General features: G+C 38.6%; 1 protein-coding gene across 3 annotated transcripts in view; it reads right to left on the bottom strand.

The window, feature by feature from the left end:
* Nucleotides 1–1,257: 1,257 nt before the first annotated feature.
* Nucleotides 1,258–10,781, bottom strand: part of LOC100658643 (olfactory receptor 8S1-like) — a 28,354-nt gene continuing 18,830 nt past the window's right edge. For 2 of the 3 annotated variants that reach the window (XM_064284315.1, XM_064284316.1), the window contains one exon: nt 1,258–9,685. In XM_064284315.1, the coding sequence (XP_064140385.1) occupies nt 4,718–5,695 (978 nt within the window). In that variant the 5' untranslated portion in view covers nt 5,696–9,685 and the 3' untranslated portion in view covers nt 1,258–4,717. The remainder of the gene's footprint in view (nt 9,686–10,781) is intronic. The other variant, XR_010321861.1, reaches the window with a different exon arrangement.

Genomic DNA, 10,781 nt, shown 5'->3' with positions numbered 1-10,781 from the left:
TAATTGATTCAGAATAGAAACCTCAGATACAGAGCCTAGAATTTAATGTATGGAATAATATTTCTCTTCAGTGGGAAATACGGTAATATTTAACAGATATTTTTTTCCAAGAGGCTATACATCCATAAAATAATACATTTAGATATCAATCTTATACCATAAGTAGAAATAAATTTCAAATTATTAAATAGTTAAATATAAAAGATAATACGAATTAAGGAAAATTAAGAGACAATACGCACAGTTCAGCAGCAAAAGAATTTATCAAAACAAGACATCTACATGTTATCGAGGAAAAGACAGACATTTCTGACTATATAAATGTTTAAACTTTTGCATGGCAAAATAAAAACAAAACTAATAGACAAATAATAGATCTGGGTTAATTTTTCCAATATAGAGTACAGGCTACTGTTAATAGCACTAGTGAACAAAATCTTACAACTGGACAAGACAAAGACAAACACAAAAGAGAAACGGGCAAAAGATAGGAACAAGCAGCTTACACAAAAGCAAATCCAAATGGCTAACACATGAATAAATAGATAGTAAAATTCTCTAATGGTTAGAAAGTTGCAGAATAAGCTAAACTGAGACATCACTTTATACCCATCAGAATGGCAAAAAGTTTTCAAAGATCTGTAACACCTACTTCTTGGGGGCATATAGGAGAAAACTACATTTATTCATTACTTAGGAATTGGGAAGTGTTTCAACTTTCCAGAAAGCAATCTAGCAACATATATACAAATTAAAAGTACATATACACTTAGATTTTGGAACCCCATTCTTGAGAATCACTCCCAAAAGAAAAAAAAGCAACCAAAGTTAAGAATTTTTATATAAGTGTATTTATTGAAATGTTATTCATTGTGTCAGAAAGTCAGTAATTCCCATATAAGGGAAGGTTGTACAGATAAGGCACATCCTTACCACGAAATATTAAGCTAAAATTTAAAAGAATAAATTAGAGATAAACTATTAGATTTAGATCAATATGCCTGTGGTATCGTTGAGTGAGAAGCAAGATTAAAAAAAATAAGTATTTAGAGCATTAAAAAATAACAAAATTGTCATGTATATGTAAAAGTTAATACATTTATCTGTATACATTTATAGCAACATTCATACATGCTTATATGAGCATGAAGAGCATTATAAAAATATATATATTCAGTTAACATGGGTTCTTGGAGAGGGTGGTGATATGATTGGAAGGAGAATGGCAATGGGGAAAGAAGAGCTAAATTAAAAAGAAAGAAAAAAAAAAAAAGACTGTACCACCACGAAGAACATTCCTGATATGTTCCTGTTCGTGCACTCTCCTAAAATTATGTGTATAAAGATTTAAAAATTATTTTAAAAAGTACAGTTCACACCCTTGTCAAATATACTCAAAATCCTTTTCCACAAATAATCTCCATATTTTTTAAATAGAAATTAATGGATTATGGTTATTTATTTTAAACATAAATGTCCCATTCTTTTTTCTAATTCTTTTTTTCACTCTCAGATCACGTTGATTCTGAATCCTGGAAACTAACAGAGCAATAATATGGGGTGGGAATGAGAATTATAATCTTTGACTATCAAGGAAGAGAGAGCATTCTCAGATGAGGAATGTGCAGTGGAAGTGTTTTAGAGTGGTTTGGAGGTTTGATACTTTCTGAGTCCTCAAATCATCCCAGGTATCACTGTTCAACTCCTGACAAGTCTCCAAATTTCACATTAAAAAAAGCTGTTGCTGTCAAGTCTATTCCAATCATAGTGACCCTATAGGACAGAGTAGAACTGCCCCATAGAGTTTCCAAGGAGTGTGTGGGAAATTCAAGCTGCTGTGGCTCTTAATTACTATGCTACCAGGGTTTCCAAATTTCACATAAGCAGTTCAATGTTATAGTGAATCAAATAATATAGTAATTTAGCTAGCCAGGGAATCAGTCTCTGAGTTTGCCTTTAGGTCATCTCTGAGTCATAGCAGTAAGGACAGAATTTCCAGATTTGAAATTGTTGTTTTGCTTAAAACAATCCTTGGGTCTTAATCTTATTATCTCCATCATAGTGGATGAAAGCAGCAGCTTCTCAATCTTTGTAACTTAATTTTCAGTGGATGAATGATTTCAGGTGATCGCAGGTAAGTTTTTCCATTGAATACCATGGTGTCCCATGGTTTCCATCAGAGATATAAGTGGAAGGCTTGCTCTTTTTTGCAACTCTGAGTATGTTAATCAATGAAAAAATCCATAACAGGGGGCCTATCTGCTATAACTCACTTTTTAGTAGCAATTACAGTAGCAGGGTGGCATGAGCAGTCTTTTGTTAGGAGGCAGGGGTAGAATGACCGCCTTTGTGGCTCACACTGTCTTCTCATGGTAAGGGGAGGCTTGGGATCACAGATCAGAGTCCCACTGGGTCACAGAGAATGGGGAAGTGTTAGTTTCCTTAAGCGAGAGTGGTGTGCAGTTACTGGTTGCTATTGTTAGATGTCCTTGGGTCGATTCCAACTCATAGCAATCCTACGTACCATAAAACGAAACACTACCTGGTTCTGTGCCATCCTCACAATCGTTGTTATGCTTGAGCCCATTGTTGCAGCCACTGTGTCAATCTATCTTGTTGAGGGTCTTCCTCTTTTTCACTGACCTTTTACTTTACCAAGCATGATGTACTTCTCCAGGGACTGATTCCTCCTGATAACATGTCCAAAGAACATGAGATGTAGTCTCTGCATCCTTGCTTCTAAGGAGCATTCTTGTATTTCTTCCAAGACAGATTTGTTTGTTCTTTTGGCAGTCCATGGTATATTCAATATTCTTTGCCAACTCCACAATTAAAAGTCGTCAATTCTTCGTCGGTCTTCCTATTCATTGTCCAGTTTTTGCATGCATATGGGGCAATTGAAAACACCATGACTTGAAAAACACCATGATTTGGGTCAGGAGCACCTTAGTCTTCAAGGTGACATCTTTGCTTTTCAACACTTTAAAGAGGTCTTTTGCAGCAGATTTGCCTGATACAATGAGTCCTTTTATTTCTTGCCCGCTGCTTCCATGGGTGTTGACTGTGGATCCAAGTAAGATGAAATCCTTGACAACTTCAACCTTTTCTCCGTTTATCATGATTTGCCTAGTGGTCCAGTTGTGAGGATTATTTTTATATTTTATATATATTTTTTATATTGAGGTGTAATTCACACTGAAGGCTGTGGTCTTTGATATTCATCAGTAAGTGCTTCAAGACTTCACTTTCAGCGAGCAAGGTTGTGCCATCTGCATAATGCAGGTTGTTAATGAGTCTTCCTCCAATCCTGATGCCTAGTTCTTCTTCATATAGTCCAGCTTCTCGGATTATTTGCTCAGCATACAGATTGAATAAATATGGTGAAAGGATATAACCTTTACGCATACCTTTCCTGACTTTAAACCACACCATATCCCCTTGTTCTGTCGGAATGACTGGCTCTTAACCTACGTACAGGTTCTTCATGAGCACAACTAAGTGTTCTGGAATTCCCATTCTTGTCAATGTTATCCATAATTTATTATGATCCACACAGTCAAATGCCTTTGCATAGTCAATAAAACACAGATAAACATCTTTCTGGTATTCTCTACTTTTAGCCAGGATCCATCTGGCATCAACAATGATATCTCTTTTTCCACATTCTCTTCTAAATCTGGCTTGAATTTCGAGCAGTTCCCTGTTGATACACTGCTGCTAGCTGCTTTTGAATGATCTTCAGAAAATTTTGTGTGCTATATTAATGATATTGTTTGATAATTTCCACATTCGATTGGATCCCTTTTCTTTGGAATAGACATAAATATGGATCTTTTTCAGTCAGTTGGCCAGATATCTGTCTTTCAAATTTCTTGGCATAGATGAGTAAGCACTTCCAGTGCTGCATCTGTTTGTTGAAACATTTCCATTGGTATTCTGTCAACTCATGGAGCCTTGTTTTTCTCCAATGACTTCAGCACAGCTTGGACTTCTTCCTTCAGTACCATTGGTTCCTTATCATATGCTACCTCCTGAAATGATTGAACATTGACCAGTTCTTTTTGGTATAGTGACTCTGTGTATTCCTTTCATCTTCTTTTGATGCTTCCTGTATTGTCTAATATTTTCTCTGTAGAATCTTTCAGTATTACAACTCAAGGCTTGAATTTTTTCTTCATTTCTTTCAGCTTCAGAAATGTAAGTGTGTTCTTCCCTTTTCCTTTCCTAATTCCAGGTTTTTGCACATTTCATTATAATACTTTACTTAATGGATGTCAGGAGAGACTCTGAAACTTGCTCTTGAATGTGGAGTAGCTAAAGTGAAAGGAAGGAATGATGAAGCAAAAGAGCTGAATAGGAGATTTCAAGGGCAGCTCGAGAAGACAAAGTAAGGTATTACAATGATATGTGCAGTTACTAGAGGAAGGGTGGAAAATGCTGGGCAGGCAAAAAGAACAGATGTCCTCTACAACATAAATACTTATTATTTTTGCAAAACAATACCTTGAAAAATGTTATCTGACCCATTTCTCTTCCTCTGAATAAGGATGAATATGAGTTGCTCTAAGAATAGAGCAGGCTGCTCTCTTCTTACACATGTATTAGGATGATGACAGCTGGCATGATGGACAATCAGGAAATTCTCCTTCATTTCCAGTTACCAGATATCTTGTGGCAGGACAATTTAGCTTCTCCATGGCTCTGCTTCTCTGGCCCACTATGTGAAAGAGTTTATGTATTTTCTGAACATTCTTCTCATAGCTGCCTTCACCTCCTTGTTCTGGAGGCTGTAGATGAGGGGATTTAGCATGGGAGTGACCACACTGTACTGCAAAGGGAAGATCATCTCTAGGGGGGAACCTGAGGTTGGTAACAGATAGCTGAGGAAACCTGAGCCATAGAAGAAGATCACAGTAGTGAGGTGGGAGGAACAGGTAGAGAAGGCCTTGCTTCTGCTGGAGGTGGAGCTGATGTTCATAATGGTGGAGACAATACGAGTGTAGGAGAAGAAAATCAAGACAAAGGTTCCAAAGAAATGCAAGACGGAGGAGCAGAGCAGGAGCGTGAAGTTGATGGAGGTATCAGAGCAAGACAGAGGGAAGAGAGAAGACAGCTCACAGCTGAAATGGGGGATAGTCTGGCCCTCACAAAAATCTAAATTGACAGCCAGAAGGATATTGATGAGAGCATCAACAAAGGCCAGGCCCCAGGAGCCCCATACCAACCCGACACACAGCTGGTTACTCATCACCTGACCATAGAGCAGCGGGGAGCTGATGGCCACATAGCGGTCATAGGCCATCACTGCCAGCAAAAAGGCCTCGGTGCCTCCTGTGGCAAACACAAAGAAGGCCTGAGCCAGGCAGCCCTGTACAAAGATGGTTTTGCTTTCAGAAAGCAGATTCTCCAGCATCTTGGGTACGGTGACAGAAGAGTGGCAGAGGTCCAGGAAGGACAGTTGTCCCAAAAAGAAGTACATGGGTGTGTGGAGATGGGAATCAGCCCTGATCACCAGCAGCATCACCAGGTTTCCCATCAAGGTCAGGAGGTAAATCACCAGGAAGAGCAAGAAGAGAAGAGCCTGGGTCTGAGGATCGGAAGATAGCCCAAGGAGGATAAATTCACTGAATACACTGTGGTTTCCCATAGTGATAAAAAGAACATTTATCCTAGGAATCCAAGAAAGAGAAGACATCAACACTCCCTTTGGGCCTCCCAGTTTACCCTAGTACCTTAGCCCTCTTGCCCAAGTACATTATTTTTATGATTATGCTGAAAACCATGCTCAGATATTTCTAAGCTAACTTCATAATCATCATGATAATGTTGATAATCTCGGAGGACAGTCCACCTCCCCTTTATCAACCCCTTATGCAATTTCCTGGATCATCCTGTTATGCCTTTAGGAGTTTCTGTCTTTTATTTTTAAGATGGATATTAATTCAAGAACATTTTGCATGCTTGATGGGAATAGAGAGAATATTTTTGATGCAGCAGAGAAAGGATCTAATAACAGAAGTGAAATCCTTAAGAGACAGAAAATGGGTGGGATCCAGAGCACAAGTGGAATTTTGTCCTTAGATAAGAGGAAGGCCCCTTTATTGATTATAAATAGGGGGAAGATAAAGAGAGTGGGGACAGAGTCAGCCCCACAGATTTTATGGCTGGAATATGCAAGATTTTCCAACTGATTTTTGCAAAGTTTTTGATCAAGTGTGTAGTGAGATCATGAACAGATTCTCCTTCTGTTTCCCTCTCCATATACAGCTCTATCTCGATCTCTATCTCTCTGTGTGTAAGATCCCTGGGTAGAACAAGAGCTGTATGATTTGCTGTTAACTGATAGGTTGGCTATTCGAACCCACCCAGTGGCTTCACTTAAGAAAGGCCTGGCTATCTGCTTCCCTAAAGATCATAGCCAATAAAAACCTTATGGAACAGTTCTACTCTGCATTGCATAGGGTCACCAAGAGTCAGAATCAACTCAGCAGCAACTAAAAACAACAACATCTCCCTGTGTATACAGTGCGTGCTTTCAGTAAGGTCAGGTGAGAGATTTTGATGACTCAAGGAGACAAAATAGAGCAAGTAGAAGATAAATTTACAAAAGAAATGCAGTAGGATTAACTGCTCATTTTAGATTTTAGGACTAGTTTAAACAAGTAGGTGATTATCTGTGGTAACATTCAGATGCTTAAGCACATGTGTGAGGCAGACAGATACTTGGTTTTAACTGGCTTGGGTTTTTGCCAGGCATATGGAGTGACAAAGAAAAAAGAAATCAACAAGTAAAGCATGCTTGCAGAGTGAATGAATTGCAGAAACAAGGATGTGCAAGTAATTAAACTGGGACATGCAGAAGATAGGGAACAACTGGCAAAGTCACTGGTTTGGGTTTGAAGAATTGCATCTGTAGAGATGCTAAGGTAAGCAAGTCATAAATTTAGGAGATAGTGGTTTGATAGAGGGATGCTTGAAATTCAGATACTGTAGGTGTGTTATAAGTACTGAGGATCACAAAGTGATGGGTGATACTGTGGAAGTAGAAGGCTAAGGTAGCTTGGAAGATTCAGACACTGGAACACTGGAGGATAAAAGACCTAGAGTTTGAGTTAGGGTGGTGAGTATTGTTTTTTTTTTTTTTTTGGTAGTTTTATTCCATTTCCTTAAATGGAGATTTATTAGTTTTAAATTTCAAGTGAAATTAAATGAAAAAAAATTAATCCAAACTGATCGGTAGAGTGATAACCCAGGTATATTGTCACAAGAAACACCTACGTACATTTGACCATAAAAGCTGTTCCAGAAAAATATCTGCAACAGGGCAATATCTGGACACCTATTCCATGCCCAGCTTAAATCCCTTCTAATAGTTTTATAACCAGAGTAATCGCCCATCAACGTCTCAGTCAGCTTTGGAAGTCCACATGCCAACTGGAGCTACATTCTCACCCCAAAACTCATCCATGTTTTCCTACTTTGTTCTGAAACCGATGACTTGCAGCCTCAACCCTAGACTAATGCAACTATTCTATAATTTGTCCAAGTCTAGTCCATTCTGGCCTTTCCTATTCTGACACAAGATAAGTATGTTCAGTTGATAAAAGGAAACTAGAGTTTCTCTTCTCTGACTATTAACCAAGCATTGGGGTGACTAAGTCCAGTTACCTGTCTGAATAACCAGCAGCACCAGGCTGTAGCAACAATGCTTTCAGATCCAGTGACAAATTATTCACATCCAGGGAAAATTATTCAGCTTGTGCAGCTAGTGTTGAGAACCCTATATTTGAGCAGAATTGGGAAGAGATCTATTGAAAATTAATACCACAGTGAATTATATGCTACCAATAAGAAATAATGAATTGTGTATATATTTTTTCAAATGTCTGCATATTTATTTCCAATTATTTAAGGAATGGATTATGAAAATAATTGCTAAAATTTTCCCACTTCATTCCTTGATTTAGGTCAGGCCATAGTGTCCACTTGGGCTCCTGGCACTGAGATCACTGTATTTTCTCCAGAGAGTATGAAAGAAGTGGCAAGGAGGGGATTAAATTGTGAAATCCTTTATGTCGGGCAGAAGGTCCACATTACCAATGGGTGTAGAAGGGGCTGTGGTGCCTTTGTCATATGATTTCAGGATAGTACAAAGAAAAGCCTCTTTGCTACCTCCCACCTCCAAATATATTCCTACTTGTTAACTCCAAGTTTCTATGACTTGTGGAAAGAACTACATCCTTGCAACTAAGAGAAAGATGAGATAAGCCTGCATAGTGTATCTGTACACAAAAATTACAGCATTAGGAAAAGTTGCTGGCCAGGGACTTGACTTCTATAGAAGTGGAAAACTGGATTTCTTTTTAGGGTATTTGTAAAGTGCCAGAAGGATTCCCTCAATGTAAATAAGTAAAATAAGTAAAAACCTACCTTTTTTTCATGACCGGTGCCTAAAGTGTCACCATGAGTGATTTCTTTCTCCTGTTGTTTCTAAGCATAAATGACACCACTTTCAGGAAGCTTAAAGCAGTAGGTTTGTTGCCAGATATTTACATCATTAGGTGGAATGGTTAATTGCATTCTGTCCAAAGGAAAAGCAGCTAACGACCAGTCATGACAGAATGAAATATGACTTTGTTTCATAACGTTGATCAGAAAGTATTATCAAAGAACGTGAATAAGTGTATGAATGAGTGGGAATCAGAAGGAGAAAGTTGTCAAGAGTTTTATTGATTTGGGGAGATAAGCTTGATCACAAGGGAGTTTAAAGCCCTGGTTTTATGAAGAGGCATCTAGTATGAATAAAAAGAAATACTAATGCCAGAGATATGAGGGCACTGGTGACGAGCATCATCTACTATATAACTTTTCCCAGATTATACCTTGATCCTGTTCCACATGCCTTAGGGCAGATAAAGCAACTCTTTGAAACTTATAAAGTGTGGTTGATGAGGAGAGATAGTAAGGCATGAAGAGTGAGAAATCTACCCCTCATGTCCTCAGCCTACTGTATTTCCATCTGTGCTGCTATCAGATGATGGACTCAGCTTCTCCAAGATAAATTACAGACTTTATACTTGAGGTTCAAGAACTGCAGCCAAATGTAGCCGACATCCTACAATTTAGAGACAGGTGTGGTATATCCAATTACATCACTTACTAGCTGTTTGATGTTTGTAATATCGTGTGACCTCATAATTAAAATTTCCCCTTCTGTAAATTGAATAAAGTTAGGGGAAATAATATATTTCTTACAAATTTTGGAGAGCTGGAAACAAGATTTCTGATCTATTGTAATTGCTAAGTCTTCCCCAGGAGAAGAAGAGAAGTGTTTTGGAAGAGCAGAATAGAGCACGTTAGGGAAGAGATAACACGGGGCTGTTTTGCAGATCTGTCTCAAAACCTGGGAGATAAATGAGAGACTTCAGAAGGAAACTAAATCTTTAGAGAGCCAGGGAGAGAGTAAGGGACTGAAGGGAAGAAGAAAGCACCTCAAAGAGCATGTTAACAGGGGACAGAATCTTCAGAGAACTCCAGAGGAGTTTATCAAGCTTATTGGTGAAGACAATATCCTGGAGCTTTAGGTTGACAGGTGACTACATCAGGAATCCGGTGATTTTCATTAAAAGTGGCTGTACCACAACTTCCGAACTCTGGGAATAGATGTAGTTTTCTCTCTGAGAGGCTGGATGAGAGGGGAAAAAAATACATTAGCCTAGGCTCTAAAAAGCACTTTACCTGCAGAGAAAGTCTACAGAATCTTATTTGTGCTCTTACCCCATCATGACTTTGAAGGAAAGAGAAAGGAAGTATCTTGAAATTTTCAAGTTCTCGACAGGTCACTTTTGAGCAATTTCTGTCATATTGTCTCAAGCTTGATCTGAGTCTATAGATGAACACACAATCAGTGGTCCTCACAATTTCATCTGTGCCTTTAAATACTTTTATTACAGGATGATTTGAACGAAGGATTCTGATGAGTAGCCAATCAAAAGGGCAGTTGTCTTAGGCTGAACTAAGGAGCCCAGGGGACTGGCTCAATACTCTGTATTCCCTGGAGTTATAGCCTGAAGCAGAATTTTAAACATTTACTGAGAAATCTGAAATTTTAAAGAGCCACAGAGGGTTTTCTCTGTGTGACCTTTGCAACTTGTGATTTGAAACAATCAACTTAAACTCCTAGATGAGCTTTCTTGCTAGTCTTCCAGGAGCTAGAGAGAGGCAGAGTAGGAGAAGGCAATTTGGAACCTATGAAGGAAGCCAGAATTTTCTCTTGGGAACATATAGGCCATATAGACCCTCAGAGAATTCTCATGGGGTGTGAAATGAGATTTACAGTTAACTTCTAGATCATTTTCTCATGTGTATGAGATGGGTTTATAAATGTAAATGGGTTTAATATTACGATAATCAAATAAAGAAAAAATTAAAAATAAATTAGTATTTTATTATACAATAAGTCAATGTTGTTAGGTGCCCTCAAGTCAGTTCCAACTCATAGCAGCCCTATGTACAACAAAACATAACACTGGCTGATCCTGCGTCATCCTCATAATCATTGCTGTTTGAGCCCATTGTAGAAGCCACTGTGTCAATCCATCTCATTGAGGGTCGTCCTATTGTTGCTGACCCTCTGCTTTACCAAGCACGATGTCCTTCTCCAGGGACTGGTCTCTCCTCATAGCTTGTCCAAAGTACTTGAGATGCAGTTTCACCATCCTCTCACCTAAGGAGCATTCTGGCTGCATGCCTTCCAGATTTGTTCGTTCTTGCGGCAGTCC

The sequence above is a fragment of the Loxodonta africana genome, chromosome 4, assembly GCF_030014295.1.
Source record: "Loxodonta africana isolate mLoxAfr1 chromosome 4, mLoxAfr1.hap2, whole genome shotgun sequence".
Classification (NCBI taxonomy): domain Eukaryota; kingdom Metazoa; phylum Chordata; class Mammalia; order Proboscidea; family Elephantidae; genus Loxodonta; species Loxodonta africana.
The sequence above is the reverse complement of the archived record's forward strand: the minus strand, read 5'-3'. Positions and strand labels throughout refer to the sequence as shown.